This window comes from Rhinoraja longicauda, chromosome 3 (genome assembly GCF_053455715.1).
Source record: "Rhinoraja longicauda isolate Sanriku21f chromosome 3, sRhiLon1.1, whole genome shotgun sequence".
Taxonomy (NCBI): Eukaryota; Metazoa; Chordata; class Chondrichthyes; order Rajiformes; family Arhynchobatidae; genus Rhinoraja; species Rhinoraja longicauda.
In genome coordinates this window covers 19,432,486-19,454,723 of record NC_135955.1, presented here as the reverse complement: position 1 = coordinate 19,454,723, position 22,238 = coordinate 19,432,486, and the positions used below count along the sequence as shown (strand labels likewise).

At 43.7% G+C, this 22,238-nt stretch overlaps 1 protein-coding gene across 2 annotated transcripts in view; it reads right to left on the bottom strand.

The window, feature by feature from the left end:
- Nucleotides 1–22,238, bottom strand: part of cntln (centlein, centrosomal protein) — a 354,488-nt gene that overhangs the window by 23,197 nt on the left and 309,053 nt on the right. For both annotated transcript variants that reach the window (XM_078396868.1, XM_078396869.1), the window contains exons 25-26: nt 15,453–15,641; nt 11,270–11,347 (exon numbers count right to left, since the gene is read on the bottom strand). In XM_078396868.1, the coding sequence (XP_078252994.1) occupies nt 11,270–11,347; nt 15,453–15,641 (267 nt within the window). The remainder of the gene's footprint in view (nt 1–11,269; nt 11,348–15,452; nt 15,642–22,238) is intronic.

The following is a 22,238-nucleotide window of genomic DNA, read 5'->3' as shown; positions in this document are numbered from 1 at the left end:
TGTAACTTCAAGTAACCCTTGCTTTCCCTCTCTCCCCCACCCTAATTCTCCAACTAGTTTCACTGTCCTTCTGATTAATTTTACTGAATGTATGCCTCCTTGTCACCTTCCCCTCAACGAACAATGAAGGATTCTACATTTCATAGAAACATAGAAAATAGGTGCAGGAGTAGGCCATTCGGCTCTTCGAGCCATTCAATATGATCATGGCTGATCATCCAGCTCAGTAACCTGTACCTGCCTTCTCTCCATACCCCCTGATCCCTTTAGCCACAAGGGCCACATCTAACTCCCTCTTAAATATAGCCAATGAACTGGCCTCAACTACCTTCTGTGGCAGAGAATTCCACAGACTCACCACTCTCTGTGTGAAGAAATGTTTTCTCATCTCGTCATAGTCTGCTTTGATCTGTCGTTTACAAACCTTATCCATATCTCTAGACTCCCTCTCACCTGACTCTCAGTCAGAAGGGCCTCGACCCAAAAAGTCACGCATTCCTTCTCCCCAGAGATGCTGCCTGTCCTGCTGAGTTACTCCAAAATTTTGTGTCTATCTGTGATTTCACTTCACTTTAAATCATTCATCTTATTACAAGTCATAATGGGCAAAACTGTGCTAGTCCTCAAAAACTAGGAAAAGGAAACGCATTGTTAAAGTTTTGTGGAAACAAGTTTCCAGATTGTATTACGTGGAATAGCACAAAGATTGAGATAATCTGTCGCAAACCGAAAGCCAGGTTGTTCTTGAACTTGCAAACAAGGCTAATTAAATTAACATTACCTACAACGCAGGAATATAAACATAAAATGCAAGATATACTTGGCAGGTCAGGCAGTGAAGAGAGAGAAACAGAGTCCAACTTTTCAGTTAATACATCCCTGTCACTTAGAACATCCTTGTTTCTTACTTTCTCAGAGGAGCTGGTTGAAATCCAGAGACATGCAGGTGGGCAATTGACTAAGGGTGTCTGAAGTGCCCAGGGGCATAAATTTTGGAGGGACATTTGGATTAAATCTTCCCCTTTTGTTTCATTTGCTATTTTTAGCTGTGTTCTTATGGAAAGGAGAGAACCCTATACACCTGCAATGCGTAGTTGGTGGTGAAGCTGCCAAGGCCCTTCCTATAAAGATTTCTGTGACATGAATTTCAGATGCCGATTATCACACAGCAAGTTTCCTGAGGAATGTCATCAAATTAATTGTAGCCAATCACAAGTATGAGCACTCAGACTAGACAAGCTGAGCTTGTTCGACCTGCAGCCAACCGGTATGTCAGCTGATTAGGGAGACCTTGGTGCCTCCGAAGCCCATCTGCATCCCAGAATGTGAGAAGTGTATCCTTGTGCTTCACTGCCCAAGGATATAATCCTATGAAAAACGTAGACTGTCAATCTGAATAATTCTATGAGTCTGCCCGAGGATCAGTCTTACGTGCCCATACCCCACAAGTACAATAAGGTAACTGCACCTAGCGGTCCCTGCCAGGCACCTAACCGTCTGTTGCACTGATAACCCAGAGGTGCCCAACTCGGAATGCACGCATAACTTTACTCTGTTGGAAATATTCCAAATACACAACTTGTCCCATCACAAAATAACTTGTGGCTTTCGTCAGAGAGCCTATGTCAGATGGACAATCTGGTAGAAAGGCAGGAGGTCAGATGAGTGGTACAAGCGGGAAAGCCATTGGCCATATAGAGGGGAACCTGGTTTTGGATGCCAGGGCAGACACTTAGCCTGGATTTCCTATTCAAGATGGCCCACTGTTACAGTCATCATTGGAATGGGGCAAGTCTCTGAAAAGGCACCGATAACAAAGACAGGCCTCATATGCCCAGGAACTAGTCAGGTAAATCTGTGGAAAGTTTTTGCTGAGATACTGTTCCTGCGATGGGGTCAGAGTAAATGGATGGGAATCTACCAACTGTCAGGTTTGATAAATGTACTTCCAGCTGTGTTCTTGCAGAGTTGGAATTACATTTTTGTCCCATTATCTTTGTGCTCTTATGGAACTACCTAGATTTTAATATTATATATCACTCGCTTCCTCCATCTTACTTCTCTTATCGTTGTTGTTCTTTCAGACACATAAAAAATACCAAGTAGTACTCCAGTTTCTATCCTTTCACTCTCTGATTCAACCATATGGGCAGCAATCCAGTAGGTCTGTCCCACAGATTTACCACCTGGTTATCCAGGCATGTGGGGACCGCCTTTGCTTAGCAGCCAATCAGTTTTTCAAAGACTCGTACAATTTGTAATTTACCCTCTCCTTTATTAACCATAACACTGGACCATGTTCAATATTCATTCTGAGACTGAGGGTCTCGCCTCGTGACATTCGTAATAAAGACTCCCACCTGCACCCCTACCTCCTCCAATGCGAACTATAGCATCCCTGTCCGAATAGTTATCTAACCTCCTGGTTTCCCACTGATCCTGCCCACTGCGCCCACTTGATTGGGCCCTGTAGAAAACGATGTCACCATCACCCACTCTGTAAGCTTGCTCCTTGCCTATCCTTCAGAGTCATACCCTAAGTAGAGCTGCCCACATTCCCACTTGCCATCTCTCAGCTCGTGGCAATCCAGCTGTTTCGCTCTAAGGTTCAGCCGACCATATTAATCCCCTTTACCTGAATATTCTCAACACCATTCCACAGTGTCATTTGAAATGTCATGCCATCCATCCATCCAAAATTTGTGCGAGGGGGTGCTTCATGGTTGGCACAACCTTGGTGGGTCAAAGGGCCTATTTCCATGCCCCATGACCCTAAAGCAAAAGAAGCATACAGTACCATACAAAAGAAAATTTTGAGTTTAGGGGCGGCACAGTGGCGCAGCGGTAGAGCTGCTGCCTTACAGTGACAGAGACCTGGGATCGATCCTGACTATAGGTGCTGTCCGCAGGGAGTTTGTACATTTTCCCTGTGACTGTGTGGACTTTCTCTGGATGCCCGGAGTGTGTAGGATAATGCTAGTGTATGGTTGATCACTGGTTGGCGTGGACTCATTGGGCTGAAGGACCTGTTTCCACACTGTATATCTAAACTAAACTAAAAAAAAACAAAAGATGGATAACTTGAACATTACATTTTCATAGGTATTGTAAAAATTGCTTGTCCGTAGCCTTCTAAAATCCACTGTTTCAGGTATCATCGCTCAGAGTGCCAAATTTACCCATTTATATTTGCAGGTAGAGGAGGCGAGCAAACATTGTTACTTGAGAAGTAAAGTATAATGATTGCAATCAGATGTTTGGGAAAGGAACAGACGTCAACAGCAGTGTGGGGATAGTATAGCACACTTTGCAGATTATTTGTCACCATGAGTTGAGGCAACAGTTCAATACATTATTTGAGGCAGATAAAAACTGTATTTGAGTAAAATTCATAAGAGGAGAAATTTGTTAAGGGTTGCTAAAGTTAATTGCATGGGAGAAAATCAGTTCCTGGCAGAAGTCATCATACATTTGGTTCCAGGTAAATTAATGGGACAGAATATACAAAGGGCAGCACAAAGGACAGTACAACTAGCAGATGATACCTCATACATTTTTATCATTGGTCACTAGACCTGAATTGCTCCTCAAAATCACTGAAACCAGCTCAATATAAAATACATTCGATAGCAGTGATCACATTCTTAGAAAGTGACCAGTTTCCATAGATATGCATGTATAAACACATACAAAAATACACAAATAGGATGCACCACTGTTATCCATTGAATGCAACAGCAGTGTGGTTCACTGGAAAATATGAAGATAATCTCTTGTTATAAACATTGCAATGCAGAGAAATGGATAATCTGAGAGTTCAGAGATATACTCAAAAAGACAACATTAGGTCATCGAGATCTTGCACAGTATTAGCTAAATCCAACTTCAGTGCACACGGACATCAAGAATCAAATACGATGGACAAATTGGAAGCACTGAATGTCAATTGACTGTTCTTAATCACTTGTGACAGACACGGTATTCCTGAAGACAGTATGTTAATAAAGGAAACTTGGAAACTGATAAGAGAAAAGAAACACATAGGTCACAGCGGGAATCTCTGAGGATTTGTCTGTGATTCGAGATAGTCTCAGCCTTGTCATCAAGTGTGCAGCTTTCCACTCAGCACGAAAATATCAATAGGAATATGTTTGCAGGGTCCCTAGTGGACATTTTTTCATTCTTTCTGCATCGACAGGATTCTGAATCAATATTCAGCTCCCACTAACAAGCTGTGCACAGTCTCTGTAGAAAATATTGTACAGACTACAGGAAGACATGGTAATAAACAGCTGTCCAGCTGTGAGGAAAACATGAATTGACTGCAAGTGAAACCCTCGGAAAAGGTCACAAAGCTATGAACCACTCTTCAGGTGTTCTCATTTATTGCCGAAAATAAACAACTAATAATATTATAGTGCTGTAGCTTTCTCGTTACTGCAGTTATTTTATATTGGCTTGCTGGAGGGGCAGCCATCTTCAGCTATTATAATGCATCGAGGACTGCCATCTTTATTTTTCCCTTTAAGATTTATGTTTAGACTAGTCTGTTATACTTGCACACATAACCTATAAACACTGCAGCAAATTTATTTAAGACCTTGAGAATGCTGCAAACCTTTCAACTGAAAGAGAAAAAGACAAGAACAGAACGATTGAAATCACTGGACACCAACAGTGTGGTTGCAGATCTTGGTTTGTATGGAGCCTTTGCAAAAGGCAAAGTAAGAAAGTGAGCCACGGTAGATTCCCAAGATAGTTTAACAGAACAACGAAGGATGATAACACACAACACGAGGGAATGTACAATAATCCAAATTTGGAGAGGTGGATGTGACAGAGAACTAAAGAAGATAAAGCACATAACGACCTAAATTAAGGTATCCATGTTTGCTGACGATATAAAATTAGGTGGTAAAGCGAACTGTAAGTGACAGCAAAGTATTTGTAAAAAGGATGTAGGCAGATTAAATAAGTGAGTAAAAACAAAACATAAATGAGGAAGTGTGAAATTAATCACTGTTGTAGGCAGAATGGAAAATTAGAATATTTTTTTAAAAGGCAGAGATGGAGAAACACAAATACTTCAGGAGGATTATGCTTACAGTTAACATGCATGTACAACAAGCAACTGGCATGGCAAATAGCATGTTAGCCTTTATTTCAAGGGAATTGCAGCATACAATAAGGACCTCTTGACACAATATTAATACTTTGCACAGCAATTTTTCCTCACCTCGGAAAGATGAACCTTTACCACAGAGGAAGTGCAGCAAAAATGACTCGATGAGAAAGGATCTGGTCAAATGGGCATTTAGCCGCTTGAGATTTAAAGATTAAAAGTTGATCTCATGGAAATGTTTAACATTCTCAATGACTTGAAAAGGCAGATATCGATGGGTTGCTTCCGCTGGTTGCAAGTCAAGAACACAAGGGTGGTTTACTTTCAACATAGACATGGGAATTGCAGATGCTTGTTTTCAAAAAAAGACACAAGGTGCTGGAGTAACTCAACGGATCAGGCAGCACCTCTGGAGAACTAGGATAGGTGATGATTCGGGTTCAGGCTGAGTGCTGTGAGGGGGAGAAAGCTGGAAGTGAAATGGGGGAGGGACAAAGCCTGTCAATTGAAAGGTGGATACAGGTGAGAGGTGGAGTGTGATTGGTAGATGGTTGGAAAAAGGCCAGCTATGAAAAGACAAAAGATAGTGAGATGAGGAGAGAAGATGTGTACAAATGTGAAGCCAGAGGATAGAATATAAGTAGAAGGGGACATGGGTCAGGGGAAAGTGAGGTGGGGCACAGGAAAGAGAGGGGGAAAAGAGTAAGTGATGTGTAGGTTAGTTATCTAAAATGGGAGATTCAATGTTTAAACCATTGAGCTATAACTACACACATGGAATATCACATGCTGTACTTCCAGTTTGTGTGTACCCTCAACTCTGGTAATGGAGGTCCAGTACAGTACAGAAAAGCCAGCATGGGAATGGGAAGGGGAGTTAAAATGGTTAGCAACCAGGAGATCCAGCAGGCCATGGCAGATGAAGCGCATGTTCAGCAAAACAATCGTCTAATCTATGGTTAGTGATGGTTAGAACAGTAGATGAGATTAAATGTAGACTCAGCTGCAAGGCCTGCAGGGGTCCTTGGATCTATGTGAGGAAGGAGGTATCGGGGCAGGTATTACATTTCCTGCGATTGCAGGGGACAGTACCTGGGGATGGAGTGGTTTGAATGGGAAGGGATAAGTGAACCAAGGAGTTGCCGAGGGAGAAAAGGGGTGGGGATGGGATGATGTGACTGGTGCTGGGATTATGTTGAATGTGGAGGAAATGTCAGAGAATGATGTTGTGGACAGAAATGTTGGAGAATGATATGTTGGGTGACACATTGCCTTCATTCACTACCTATTGTCTTTTCATCTCTGGACAGTGTCCAATCATCTGCCAGTCAAAACCTCACACACCTGCAACCACCCATCACTTGCCTGACTTTTTCCTGCCCTCACCTCTCTTCCAGCATTCTCTCCCCTACCACAATCAGAAACGTGGCTCATCCATGTTCTGCAGGGCTGCTGGCTGACCCGATATGTGGATACAGGTGAGGTTGGTTTTGATTAGCAGATGGGTGGACCAAGGCCAGAAATGGGAAGAAGATGAAAGGTAGTGAGATAATGTGTGAAAAGGTGCAAAATATGAAGCCAGATTAGTTGATTGAATACTTCCAGGGATACATGTTAGGTGACAGGGAAGGAGGTGCAGTATTGGGAGAAATGCGTGCACACCAGGTGGGGCACAGGGAAGAGGAGGCCACTTCAAGAGCATCAGATGCATATGGGGTTTCAGGTGCATATGGACCCATGCCTGGGAGGAGATGCGCTTGAACCTCTGTCTCAGAGATGGTGCAAGTGAACCTCTGATTAGATATAGATTCACATACACCTTCTCTAACCACATCTATTTCTTTCAGTGTTCCCCATTTGACCTCCTTTACATCGGCACTACCAAGCGTCGAATGGTGACCACTTCGCCCAACACTTGGCTCGGTATTCTGGGACCATGGTCTCATCGGCCACCTTTGCTGAGATCATCCAGTGGAAGTTGGTGGACTTCTTCTGGGGCAACGGAAAGCACTGGGTCTCTGCAGCAGTCATGAGTCTCCCGATTGATGAGGACGGTCAGTCACTGGTGTGCATTAGCACCCAGGTGGTGGCTCTCTGCCTCAGGACCCTGCAGATACCTGTACTCCGGGCATCCTCCCAGGTGGCACGTGCTGATGACGCACTTTTTCCAACAGGGCCGCTGCTTCAAGGAGGTACACGGATACCTGTGGTGGGCGTCAGCCGAGCTGTCCTGCAGAGGATGCCCAGTTTCTCCCAGGACCTGCTGAGAGTCTGGAACTTGGTTGCTGTCGACCGCAATGGCCCGGGCGTGAGAGCAGTTGGCCCTTGTCCCGCCCCACCGGGTGTCGGGCTCGAACGTGTGGAGTACATGTGCTGAGCAGACCCCCGCTCAGCCGGAAGTACTCGTCGGACCCAGGCGCCAAAATCCTTCTCGGGAGCTGGTCCCTCAGAACCCAAGCTGCCTTTCCTCGACACCCTTTATCTCCCTCCGAGACGCTGGGAAGCCTGTCCTGTACGAGCCCCTTCTCCACACCCTGCACGTCCTCGCCCTCGCCAACCATCCGGATGCAAAGTGGCGGTCGGTGTTGCCTTTTGGATGCAGGGGTTCTGCCGCTCTACATCGGGGACCTGGGGTAGAGGGTGTTGCACCGAGGAGTCCCCTGCAACCTGTTTCTCTTGCGGTTCACAGACTCGCCAGCTGCCTGCCACATTTGCGGGCCGAAAGAGTCTGTGAGGTTGCAGCCCATGTTCCAATATCTAAAGGGGCTGCTCCTTGTCTCTAGCTGCACTTCACACCCACCATCCCCATCTATGGACACTCTGTGCGTAGGGGAGAGGGTAGGGCCAAAGATGTCCTGGTTGGGTTGCTCCGAGGCTTGGCCAAGCTGGCCATCAGGGCTCTGCCCGAGCCGGCTGCCTGCCCCTTTTCCGGGGTTACGTCGGTGCCCAGGTGGTACTAGAAAGGGACTACGTGCTGCCCATGGGCGCCCTGGGGGATTTCCGGGACTGCTGGGCACAGCGGGGGGTGGAATGCATCTTCCATAAGGATGGTGATACAGTTGTATAGCAGTTTATTCAATATTTAAGAATATTTGCTTTACTTTGTAGTATGGTGGTAGGTTTGTTTGTATCTTTGTACTGTACATGTCATTTTTGTAAATAATTAATTAAAATTATTTTTGGTAAATAAAAAAAAACACTTTGCTCGCTACGTCAAGGCCTGCTGGATCTCCCGGTTGTTAACCATTTTAACTCTTGTAACCATTTTAACCAAAAGGCAGGTTAGAGTTAGGTGGAAACTGACAAAGAAAAACAAAAAGAAAGCACACTGGGCCAGGTTGGAAGGAGAGAGAGGGGGAAACAGAGAAATTTAGAAAATTCATTGTTCATACCATTGGTTTGGAGGCTACTCAGGTGAAATATGAGACATTCCTTCAGTTTGTGCTGGGCGTCATCCTGGCTGTGGAGGAGGCCAAGGATAGACAGGTTGGTGTGAACATGGAAACCAGGAGCTCAGTATAGTCATTATGGACAGAGTGCAGGAGCTCTGCAAATCGCACGCCTAGTCAGTGGCTGAATTTTGTGGAATTGGTGGACAGGCTTAGTGGAGCATAAAATATAACCCTGCTTTTCTTATGTCGAGGATGAGATCTTGATAAACAATAAAAAGGTATTGGATACTAAAGACAACAATATTTTGGGATTAATGAAAGTAATTAGGGGGAAGAATGTTGGTGAGACTGCACCTGAAATATTTTGCAGTTCTGGTTGCCATACAACAAGAATGGAATTAAGCTTGCGAGGATGCAGAAATGATTCACAAGGATATTGTCGGGACAGGAGGGCTTGAGTTATGAGGGGAGACTGGATAGAACGACCTCATAGAAGTTTATAAAATCACGTGGCATAGATAAGGGCATAAATTTGCCAAGCCCGCCAGCAGGCCCAGCTTGCCTGCCGCGGACAGAGGCCTTGCTCACCAAGACAGAGGCCTTGCTCACCAAGGATGGAGGACCTGCCCGGTAGGCCCGGCTCGCCCACCCCGGTCTCTGAACTCGGACCGAGCTACCGGTGTTGACGGCATCTGCATTGCCCGAGGAGGGATCTGCGAGCAACCGTCGAGAGCGAGGAGAGTCACCGCACGCAACCATTGAGAGCAAATTGGACCGTCGAGAACGAGGTGGACCGTCGAGGGTGAGGTGGACCGTCGAGAGCGAGGTGGACCATCGAGGGTGAGGTGGACCGTCGAGAGTGAGGTGGACCGTCGAGGGTGAGGTGGACCGTCGAGAGCGAGGTGGACCGTCGAGGGCGAGGTGGACCGTCGAGGGTGAGGTGGACCGTCGAGGGTGAGGTGGACCGTCGAGGGTGAGGTGGACCGCCAACAGCAAGTTGGGTCCAGAGGGAATTAGTGGACCTCTTCTGGGGCAACGGAAAGCACTGGGTCTTTGCTGCGGTCCTGGGTCTCTCCGCCTCACGACCCTGCAGAGATGCCTGCACTCTGGGTGTCCTCCCAGTTGGCACATGCTGGTGACGCACTTTTTCCAACGGGGCCGCTGCCTTCCAGGAGGTATGCAGGTATCGGTGGTTGGCGTCAGCCGTACTGTCCTGCAGAGGATGCCCGGCTTCTACCTGGATTTGCTGAGAGACTGGAACTTGGTTGCTGTCAACCGGGGCCTTCCTCCGTGACGGCCCAGTCATGAGAGTGGCAGGCCCTTGTCCCGCCCCAACGGATGTCGGGGATACTCGAACGTGTGCAGTACTTGCGGCTGAGCAAACCCCCGCTTAGCTGAAAGTACTCGTCGGACCCAGGCGCCAAAATCCTTCTTGGGAGCCGTCCCACACATCCCGAGCCGTCTTTCCTCGACACCCTTCATCTCCCTCCGAGGCGCAGGGAGGTGTCTCCTGCCCGGGTTCCTCCTCCACACCCTGCACTTCCTCGCCCACTGTCCGGACACAAAGTAGCGGTTGGTGTTGCCTTTTGGACACGAGAGCCCCCCCCGAGTGGGATTCTACGTAGGTGTTCTTCCCCTCTACATTGGGGACCTGGGGTGGAGGGTACTGCACCGAGGAGTCCCGTGCAACCTGTTTCTCTCGCGGTTCACAGACTTGAGGGCCGCCTGCCACTTTTGTGGGCTGGGAGAGTCTGTGTTCCACGAGTACATGGAGTGTGTGAGGTTGCAGCCCCTGTTCCACTCCTTGCCTTCTGGCTGCACTCCACACCCACCATCCTCATCTTTGGACACCCTGTGCGTAGGGGAGAGGGTAGGGCATAAGATGTCCTGGTTGGGTTGCTCCTGAGCCTGGCGAAGCTGGCCATCCACGAGTCATTTTCTGACTGTCTTCCCTTACCTGACATCAGGAAAAGATATGTGCTGACAAATGAAATTAAAACTATCGTCTGGATGTGAGTGTGACTCTACCGTTGAATTCTATTCATGCTACTGTGGTTGGACCCGTTTCTGCTGTTGCCAATGACCCATCTTTATTGATGCAACAGACCTTTTGGAGACAGCAACCTTGCTGGTTCTTGCTTCATACACTGGCATTATGTCATTCTTTTTGTAAACTATATGACATTTTGAGAGTGTTTAATGCTCAGAAGGCGGCAGGTATATGGAATGATCTGCCAGCTGAGGCAGGTACTATAACAGCATTTAAAAAAATACTCGGACAGGTCCATGGATAGGTAAGGTTTAGATGGATATGGGGCAAACACGGCAAATGGGCCTAGTTTAGATAGGGTATATTGGTCAGCTTGGACGAGTTGTGCCAAAGGGTCTGCTAAGTCAGACTTTCATTTCCATCTGGCTACTTCGTGAGATTATTCACATGTTCAGATGATACATTATGAAGAATTCTGGCAAGGACTTTTGTCACACAGCAAGAAACAAAATCGCAGCGTATTGGTAAATTGGACTGAATTGTGAAAGTAGGATTGACAAATGATTTGAGGAAAGTACTGAATAAAATAAACGTGTAAAAACAATGTGTGGGGCTTTCTTTTGGTATAAATGATCGTTGCTGATTCAGAATGTCTTCATTTACTCTTCAATGTATTTGCTTTGTTTATTTCATGAATCTGTAAGTAAAAGTTGGTACGCAAAAGAGCAAGCTATGCTTAATGGAACACATGAAATGTTTCAGTACCTGGCCTCCAAGTACCTTCTGTATTTGAGCCAGCCAGTTTTGATCTTTCTGTAAAGCCTTTTTAGTTTCTCCTGATTCCTGCAGATGAATAAAATACAGTGTTGTTATATTTTCTTATGAAAGTAGTTATGCTTAATTGTGCAATTCATGGTCACATGCAGAAACAGGCTCATACACTGAAGCAGAAAATGCTGCTTTCTTCCATTCAGTGGCCTCATTCAGCTTCTCTTTTCTCATATACTCATCTGGTTTTATTTTAAAAGCTTCTTAAGCTCCTGTTTGTCTCAAAGGTTTCCTGTTGTAGTACTACATTCTGAAAATCACTCCAGGGCTATTCCTCTTGATTTCCCTACAGGGCTTAGTTGTGGTGATTTTGCATGTGTGGACCTCCGTTTATAGATTCTCCCGTTCTCTTGGCACATACCATATTGTACCTTTGAAAATTTTCATTAAAAAAGCCCCACCCCATTTTTATGCTTTCTGATAGTTATGATGGATCTCAAATGGAAAATTAAACATGTCTTAATACTCAGAAAGTGGAAATTGTAAGAAATAAAACGACCAAAACCTGCCCACTGCTCCACAAATAAGTTAAATCTCTCTCCACCACAATTGCAGAGTTCAGGATATTAAAATACCACATAGGAGCTGCTTCAATAGTGAAAAGTCTCACCAAGATATTTATGCCACGGGTGCAGTTTTTTAGGAGATTATTTTAAAAAAACAGCTTTCCTGTTCCTAGTCTCATTGTGGCACAGATGGTCAACAGTGCTTATGCATTCATAATGTTCCATCTGGTCTTCACAGAGCAAGGGGAACTAATGTTCTACAAGGTAACCTGGTGAACATTACTTACCTCAGCACAAACATAATTCTGCATTTCAATCAGGCTCTAACTGAGAAACACACAAGCATGAAGAAAACCCCATAAGGTTGAGAAGAGGAACAGGGGTGTTGAAGGGCGAGCGAATGTGGCCAGTGATGAACCAGACAGATCCCCTGCAACGTGATCACCAAACATTCAAAAAGAAACAGATGCTGAGGCATTTGCTTTCATTACAACAGAAGGGAAGGTCCTCTCTCATTTTTGAAAGCAGATTTGTGGCCAGTGTGTTTACAGTACACATTGATTGGGATGATGGGGTTGGCTCTCTTGTATAGCCAGTGCACGAGGGTGCAGAAGGTTAACAACACTCATAGGAAATGCAGGCTTTCATATACTGACCCTGGCCTTGGCCTGTCTTTGTTTTTGATGGACATAGAAGTTTCCTTCAAAAAAATGGTTGGGCGTAACTTGCATGTTAATAACCCAAAGAAGCCATGTTAAATCTCCCTAAGTCCTTTTGCAATAATGTGTTCAGAGAGATCAAACGCTGAGAATCAATTGATTTACTTTCAAAACAGTTCCATCATTGGAGCTTTCTCCTTTGAGAATAGATTGACGCTGAAGTGTTTGTGACAGCAATGCCTCCATGCAAGTGCACTCATTGAGAAATTACCTTTAAATGCAGCCATTCTATTGTTTCTTTTGAGAAAAAAAATTCAGTGGGCACAATATTTCAACATCTTCAAACTGTCTCTCAAATTAACTTATTCCATGTATCAACATTAAGGAGGAACAAATAAAACAATCATTTTTTGTCCATGTGATTTCTGTGTAGCATCTAATCGATTAACAAATTAATAGCGATGTTATATCACATTTTTTTGGCTGCTTCTTGTGGAACCAGCTTGGAAGCGAGATTAAGTGTAGACTCAGTGATCGTTTCGCTGAACACCTTTGCTCAGTCCACCTAGGCTTACGCGATCACCTGGTTGCGAAACCTTTTAACTCCCCCTCCCATTCCCATACTGACCTTTCTGTCCTGGGCCTCCTCCATGCAGAGTGAGGCCAAATGCAAATTGGAGGAACAGCACTCATATTTTGCTTTGGCAGTTTACAACCCACGGTATGAATATTGTGGGGATGGAGGTGTAAGGGGAATGGATGTTCGTGGTAAAGATGAGGGGATTGGGGCCGAGAAGTTGAGATTTGAAGTATGAGACGAGTGTGAGGTGTCACAGATGTAGGTCAGAAGTGAACGAACAATGAGGGGGGGGGGGGGGGGGGGGGGACAAGATAGAATTGAGGTATTTTTTTAGTGGAGTTTGGTGGGGCAGGAACAGGCTGTAACAATGGTGTGCAAGGCAGTGAAGGGGTTAGAAAAGGGTAATGCGGGGTTGGAGATTGTGGGGAGGAGATTGCCAGTGGTGATGAGATCTATCTGGGAAATGGTAGTCTTGTGTTGATCTGTGGGATTATGGTCAAGGAGTAGGAATGAGGTGTCCAAAATTTAATGTCTGACCTCGACATGGGAGAGATTGGTCTATTTTTATATTACAAACAACAGAAGTTCCAGCACTGATTCTTGTAGGACATGACTGGATAAAAACTGTTTTGTTTTTACTCCAGTCAAAAAAACATCCCTCTACCACTACTTTCTGTCTTCTTTGATCAAGCCAATTTTGTATCCTACTCATCGTGGTTCCAGATTTCTTAATCTTTTATACCAGCCATGCTTTAAGTCATGTGGACATACACTACCCTGCACATATCATCTATCTTTGTCATTTCCTCATAAAACTCAATCAAATTGGCGAACCAAGATCTCACCGACCTTAATCCAGGCTGGCTAACTATCCCCAATAAGTTCTTGGCCTTCCAAATGTGAGTAAATCTTGTCCCTCAGAATTTTCTCCAACAATTTTCCTCCACTGATGCACGTGGTAGGGAAGTGGTGGCGTTTTGCCGAACCATCAGTGACTTTAAACCAGCAAACCACTGGACACGGTAGTTTCCTGGAATAATCCTTGCGCTAGGAAACTGAGTGTAACAGGCAGAGCAGTCATGGAATTTTCTGACAAGCATCTTGGTGAGTCAGTCTGCAAAGACATTGCTTTTTGGAAAGATTTATATGGGAGGACGCTGGGGAATGGATGCCTGTGGTACAGAGCCCTTTTGTACTTTCTTTCTTGGGTACTTTATCCACACCACTAATACCTCTGCTCCAGTTCCAAGTCTTTAATAAAAGCCATTGGAAGCACAACTGCAATGCCCATTGTGAGGGGTTTACAAGTTTTGACCTGGAAGTGGTACTCAGTAGACTTCGTTATGGTGACAGGAAACAGATTTTACAATAAGCAGGCAGTTTCTCAAAGATTCTGTGGCAGTCTGCAAAAGTGTAAGATGAAAATTTGAGTGGTAGTTTGAATCATGAAACTGCTGAGGATTAATCCTTCAAAAGATCTTTGGATTTGTTTTGGACAATTCAGCACGATGGTCTGCACTGGCAGCACAGCATAAATCTTACCTGAATCAAAGCTGTGATATTTGTTCCAGATATATCTCCTGATTGAGTTTATTCAACAGTCTCGCAAGTGCTGCCTTCAATTCAGGAACTGATTTAGTTAACAGTTACAATTAAATTGTAGTTCGTGTGTGAGTGGCCTATGACTTGCATGCTTGTCTCCGAATTTCGGCATGTAATATTGAAATACGTCATCACACAAGGAATGAAAGAGAGTAAACATTTGGATTTGAAAACGTCCTGACTGTGTCATTGCAGGAAGCACACTTTAATTTTTGGAGAGTTGTGAAACAACCCAAAAAATGGCTGTTATCATACTTCACTCCAGGAAAATTCGATCATGCAAAGCTCAAAAAACCTAACAATATGCAATTAAATTTCTAGGTCACACATTCTTTTGAAAACTAACTAAATTAAAGGAGTTCCTGGTAATTTAATTGAAGACAGCATTTGCGAGACTGTGGAAGACATTCATGAAAAGACAGACATCTGGAACAAATGTGGCAGCATTTCTTCTGGGAAGATTTATGCTCTGCTACCTGGGTGGAACTTCAAACTGAACAGTCCATGGCAGTCCAAGGGTTGTGCGAAGGACTAATGGCTTGGTGGGGCCACCCCAACAGAATCTGCTAATCTGCACATTGTCAATATATTCGGGATCTGATATGAGACATATGTAAGAATGCAAGTATTGTAGTTAGAAGATTAAATTTAATTTGTATGAGGTAATTAAATAATAAAATGGTTCCTTTTAAATTACAAATTATCTCCATTATTAAGTACTCTGCTTGTGTTTTGGCTTAAATGAAAACAAGATATGCAAAAACATTTCTTACCTCTTCATCCTCAAGTTCTAATAGGTCTTCCAGATCACTTTGTGAAATATTAAGGATGGATGCCGCCACGGACTGGGCTTTGTCGAAGGACTCCTTTGAAAGACCTTCATGGCAGAATCGTTTCATCTTTGCTCGTTTCAAGTAGGTTCTCCTGTTTTGAACTTCTCTGCATAGCTCACTGGCTAGGGCCTGTCATGGAGGAAAATCCAAGCCTGAATGACTTGCAGTCAGCATTAACTTGCATTTGTACACAAACTTCAGAAGATTAAAGCAAATGGAATATTAGCCTTTACTGCAAGGAGGTTGGACTTGAAGAATTAGTAAGACTTGCTACACATGCACAAGGGGGCGAGATCACATAAAAATTGTGAAAGGAAAGAAGTGCCTTATTTACCAAGTAGATTCCTGGAATTAACGGGTGTGCATTTGAGGAGAGATTAATTAAAATTTAGAAGAATTAGAGGTGATTTCACTGAGAATAGATGGTCGTGGTAATTGACATAGAAGATGATGTGACGCATACTCCTCAGGCTGTCAAACCAAAAAATAACGGCGCAAATTCAGGATGTCAGCTGTTTACAGTTGAGTTCAGGAAAAATGTTTTCATTCAGAATATTTCTCAAATATTCTGCTCCATAGTAAGTGAATGCTCTGTCAGTAAGTACATTCAAAGCTAAGATAAGGTAATTTAAAAGACATTTGGACAGGTAGATGGATAGGACCGTTTTAGAGGCAGATGGGCCAATGCGCACAGGTGGGACCATTGTAGATTGGGCATCTTGGTCGGCATGGGCACATTGGTGCCTGTTTTCATGCTGCATGATTCTATGACTATCAGCAGATGTTTGAATATTAAAGGAATCAGTGGATATGGTTAGGACTTTGTAAGCGCAATTCATCAGCGACAAAGATAACTATGTTGCCACAAATATCTTCTGTAGCTACTCATTTGAATCAGTGACTTGAATCCTGACTCACAAAGTTTATTTCCCGTGGAAACAGGAAGTTTGTAACCATGATCATTGACATTGTGGCTCTGCAGCTTCTTTCTTGCTCAGCCTCCGTGTTTATTAAGTATAAGAAAATAACTGCAGATGCTGGTACAAATCGATTTATTCACAAAATGCTGGAGTAACTCAGCAGGTCGGGCAGCATCTCGGGAGAGAAGGAATGGGTGACGTTTCGGGTCGAGACCCTTCTTCAGACTGAAGAAGTTTATTCCGTGTTTATTAATCTCCCTTTAAACCGATTCCTCTAGATCTTGTCAAGATCTGTCATTGAGCTAAGTCATGCACCAATGGCACGGGATTTTTAAAGCGGTTGCTAGTCAATGTGGACTGCACTCCAGGTTATCTTTGAATTGCATGGTTTAATGACCCTTCTTCCTTCAATTCTTCCTCAGCTCCCCATGCAAGATTGGTTTGTGAAATTATGTTCAATTCATCTAAGTTGTGTTTACTCTATTTTCTTGGTGGTATTCGTAAGCTCAAGCATCCCAATGATCGTCATTATATCGCTGAATTGAGTGAAAGGAGAGCATAAGAAATAATTTGGCATTCTTAATATGCTGTCCAATAAGGGGTTCATATTTCAAAAGATTTCAGAACTTGATCTTTAGTTTAATCAAGAAATAGATTGCTTCTACTCTGGGGCTGTAGAGAGCATCATGTCCGGCAACATTACAGTCTGGTTTGGGAACAGCTCTGCCCAGGACAGGATGGCCCTGCAGAGAGTAGTGCATTCGGCAGAACGCACCATGGGAACTACACTCGTCCCCCTGCAGGACCTATACATCAGGAGGTGCAGATCCAGAGCAAGTAAGATCATGAGGGACCCCTGCCACCCCAGTAACGGACTGTTCCAGATGCTACGATCAGGCAAACGTCTCCGCTGTCACGCTGTGAAAACGGAGAGGATGAGACGGAGCTTCTTCCCACAGGCCATCAGGACTGTCAACTTTTATAACCCCATAGACTAAATTTTTGTCTACACTTTTTGTGCTATGTTTAGTAACTTATTAACTTTATTTATATGCTGTAACTGTAATTCTTTTTGTGCACAACCCGCAGGCATTGCCACTTTCATTTCACTGCACATCGAGTATGTTTATGTGACAAATAAATTTGACTTGACTTGACTTGACTAGATGGGCGGCTCAGGACTTCTGTTTCCAGCTGGCAATTTCTTGTCCAAGGGACTGCGATTGGAAATGTGCTGGCAAAATACTTCAACCAGTCCATGTTTTTCAACTGAATGCCATGAATATAGAGATGGCTTGCACACTGACAATGAAATAAGGTACAAGTTGAATCAAGATTTCTGTCTCCTTGAGGTTGATGGAGAGACTGCTTGAGAAAATCAGTAAACAATGACCTGTAGGTCATATATCTGTTGCCATCAGGGGACAGTCATCTATGGAGTGTAGCTGGATGAGAAATCTCTCCAGCATTGTGGTTTAGCTCTCAGTGTTTGAAGATCAAAGAGCATGCCGTTGAGTCAGTAACAGTTGTATATCTCCTCAGGCAAATCCCTTGAGACATCACTAGGAATGCAGACAAAGAACTGGTTGAACAGCACTAGGGCAAATAGGGAACCTTGCTTCGCTTCATTTAAAATTTCAAGCGTGCCAGAAGAGTTAGCTTTGGAGAGCATTCGTCCAGTCATGCGATCATAGAACACATGGATGATTTGTAACAACTTTCTTGGGCAGCCAAATTCACATTGAATAAACAGACTTTCTCTGTTGTTGATCTCAATAAATAGTGCATGTAATTCCTTATTTTACATGATACATTTTCTCTGCATTTAACTTACAAAATAAATTATGTTGTAGTGCTCTGATCTGAGTTGTAAGCACACAGTGCTTTTTGTAGATTCTCTATAGATGTGTTTGCAATGAATCTGAATGCAATGAATGCTTGAATGCCAGCTAATATTTTCCCTGCTGCACAGAATAGCAAAACGCCCGTGCAAGTTGCAGTCAGCTTTGCTGCCCTTAGCTTTGAACAAGGATACAATAATGCAGTATTTCTTCTTCTACCCAGATGCTACTCAAGAAGTCATAAGTCATCATGGTGACTAGTGGAGGTCTGAAGAGGTCACCTATAGTGGGATTTTGGGCTGTGTTTCAATGGCATTTGGCTGACTGAGGATAGTCTGATGAGTAAATTAATGATATCTTCCCCCAACTCTGCATAATTTCTTCCTTATCTTTGCTCGGAGTTGTGACATATTTTAGAGAAACTGTGCCAAATTTGGAAAATGTGCAAACTACTTTGAGTCAAAGAACACCTTTGTGCTATTTGCACTAGGGCCATATTGAATTTTTGCCATGAGGATCATCCATGGATAGGAAAAGTTTAGAGGGATATATGGGCCAAATGCGGGCAGGTGGGAGTAGCGCATATGGGTCATCTTGATCAGCATGGGGAAGTTGGGCAGAAAGGCCTGTTTCCATGCTGTATGACTCAATGTCACTGAATGTCTGTATCGGGTCAAAGGGTCCTTGAGCTTAAAATACGGGAATCATGCACAAGAGTAGCCATTTTCCCCATTGCACCTGCGCCGTCATTCAATAAGATTATGGCTGATATTTTATTTTGCCACCAATTTTCTGCTTTAACCTCATCACCCTTGAATCCATTAATATCCTGTTATCTGTCTTGAATAAAAGAAACAGATGGAAGGGTAGGCCATTTGGTCCGAGATATCTGATTCATTATTCAAAACGATCATGGCTGAGAGTCAGTGCACTTCCCTGCACTGAACCATACTCTTTGAATTTCTTAATATCTATTAATCTAGCTGTCTCTTAATTCAAACTAATCAATGACTCTGCCAATACAAAAAATCAATATTGATTTGGTGCAAGAAAGTTCTGTCCTGAGACCAGGAGCCTTAGTTCTAGACTTTACTGCCATGGCTAATGTTTAAGATAGACATTACAATATACATTACAATATATTTACAATATACATTAATGATTTCAATGAAGGGATTAAAAGTAACATTAGCAAAATTGCAGATGACACACAGCTGGGTGGCACTGTGAACTGAGAAGAGGATGTTATAAGGATGCAGGGTGACTTGGACAGGTTGAGCGAGTGGGCAGATGCATGGCAGATGTAGTATAATGTGGATAAATGTGAGGTCATCCACTTTGGAGGCAAGAACGGGAAGGCAGATTATATTCTGAATGGTGTCAGGTTAAGAAAAGGGGAAGTACAACGAGACCTGAGTGTCCTAGTACATCAGTCACTGAAAGTAAGTATACAGGTACAGCAGGCAGTGAAGAAAGCTAATGGAATGTTGGCCTTCATAAAGAGAGGAGTTGAGTATCGGAGCAAAGAGGTCCTTCTGCAGTTGTACAGGGCCCTGGTGAGACCACACGTGGAGTATTGTGTGCAGTTTTGGTCTCATAATTTGTGGAAGGACATTCTTGCTATTGAGGGAATGCAGATTCACGAGGTTAGTCCCCAGGATGGCGGGACTGTCATATGATGAAAGAATGGAACGACTGGGCTTGTATTCACTGGAATTTAGAAGGATGAGAGGGGATCTTATACAAACATTTCAAATTATTAAGGGATTGAACGCGCTAGATGCAGGAAACATGTTCCCAATGTTGGGGGAGTCCAGAACCAGGGGCCACAGTTTAAGAATAAGGGGTAGGCCATTTAGAACTGAGACGAGGACAAACTTTTTCACACAGAGAGTTGTGAATCTGTGGAATTCTCTGCCTATCTCGATGCAGGTTCCCAGCTGTAGGTGGGACGAGTACTTTGTAAAGTTGACGGCACTGATGGTGATTTTGCTGTGTCTGAACTGAGCTGAGAAAAGGTTCCAAAAAGACACAAAGAATGCAGTTCAAAAAGGTGGGCAGGAGGTGGATTCTAAAGAAGTAAAGGAAGAAGAATAGTTTAGGAAGTGTATTTCAGTCCACTTCACACGATTGTGAGAAGATGGAACCCATTTCCAAAAGTAGTGATTGAATCAAATAGCATAATTGCATTTAGGGAAAATGACAGAAACACAATGGAATAGAAAAGGAATAAGAAAGGGCTGCACTATGTAGAATGTGTGATGGAGACCAGTTGGGTCGAACAGCCAAGTTCTATGCTGTACAAATAGTGACATTTCAATTTTATGCTTTGAAGCCCCTATTAACAATTAATCACCTCAGAAACCAAGAAAAGTGTTTTGTTTTATTACGTGGACAGTCAACGTCCACTAGCTTTGCTTACCAGGACTCAAATATCCTCTGTGGGGTAATACATAAGGTTTAGCAGCTTAGTAAATATGAACATCGTTTCGCATTAACTTCACAGTCATGCTATCTGTGCTAATGTATAGATTTTGTTCACATATTCCTGTGTTCATATATACAGAGGTATGATCTGAATATTGCCCCTTGCAAACGGCAGATGAGGTTATTACACAATTCTGACATGGATATCTTGGGACAGAAGGAGGGGTATGATAGAGGAAAGAAAGGAGGAAGGGAAGCAGGAGAGAGCAACGAGAGATCGAGGTTGAATGTGGAGAAAAGGAAAGAAAGCGAAATACAGGCAGAAAAAGGAAAAACAAGGTGATTAAGATGAGAAAAACAAAAGGGAAGAGGGAAGGAAGAGTGAGGATATGTATAAAGGAATATCTCATTTCCTTATGACATACCTGTATGAGGCCATTCAGGCCATTGAGTCATACAGTGTGGAAACAGGTCCTTTCGCCCAACTTGCCCATGCCACCAAACTTTCCTAATCTTCACTTGTCCCAACTGCCTGCGTTTGGCCCATATCACTCTAAACCTCTCAATCCATGTACCTGCCCAAATGTTTTTTAAACATTGTGATAATATCTCCCTCAACTATCTCCTCCAGCAGTTTGTTCCATATGCCTACCACCCTTAATGTAAAAAATGTGGTCCCTCAGGTTCCCATTAAATCTTCTTCTCCCCCCCCATCTTAAACCTATGTCTTCTGGTTTTTGATTCCCCTACTCTCACTGTGCATTAACCTTACCTATTTCCCTTGTGAACTTATACACCTCTGTAAGATCACCCCTCATCCTCCTGCGTTCCTGGAAATAAGGTCCTAGCCTATTAATCCTCTCCCTCTCCCTCGAGTCCTGGCAACATCCTCAAAAATCTTCTCTGCATCTTTTCCAGCTTAATAACATCTTTCCTGTAACAGGGTGACCAAAACTAAACATGATACTCCAAATGTGGCCTCGTCAATGTCTTGTACAACTGTAACATGACCTCCCAACGTCTGGCCATGTTGCCTATCTCTGGTTATCCCCTGCCTTTCCAAATGATCATTAGTCCTCTTCTTCAGAATTTCTTTCAGTATCTTTCCTACCACTAATGTTAAGCTCACAGTTCTAGTTGTCAGGCGTTTCCCTGCTGCCTTTCCTGGTTTGCTGTCCTTAGTCATCTGGTACCTCACTGGTAGAGCTGTTTCCTCCAACATCCCAAAGACGTGCAGGTTTGCAGGTTAATTGGCCTCCGTAAAATTGCCCCTATTGTGTAGGGAGTGGATGACAAAGTGGGATAACATAGAAATAGTGAAATCGGGTGATTGATGGTGGGTGTGGACTCAATGGGCCGAAGGGCCTGCTTCCATGCTGCATCTGTAAACTAAACTAAGCTAAACTTGTTTCCATGTCCATTATACTTGGTATGAATGACAGTTTTCTTCCTGAAAAGACAACAGTGAATTTGATGTGTTTTTAAATTTCGGTATTTTTTGTGGGTAATTGTAACTGAGGCTGGTTGTTTTATTCTCC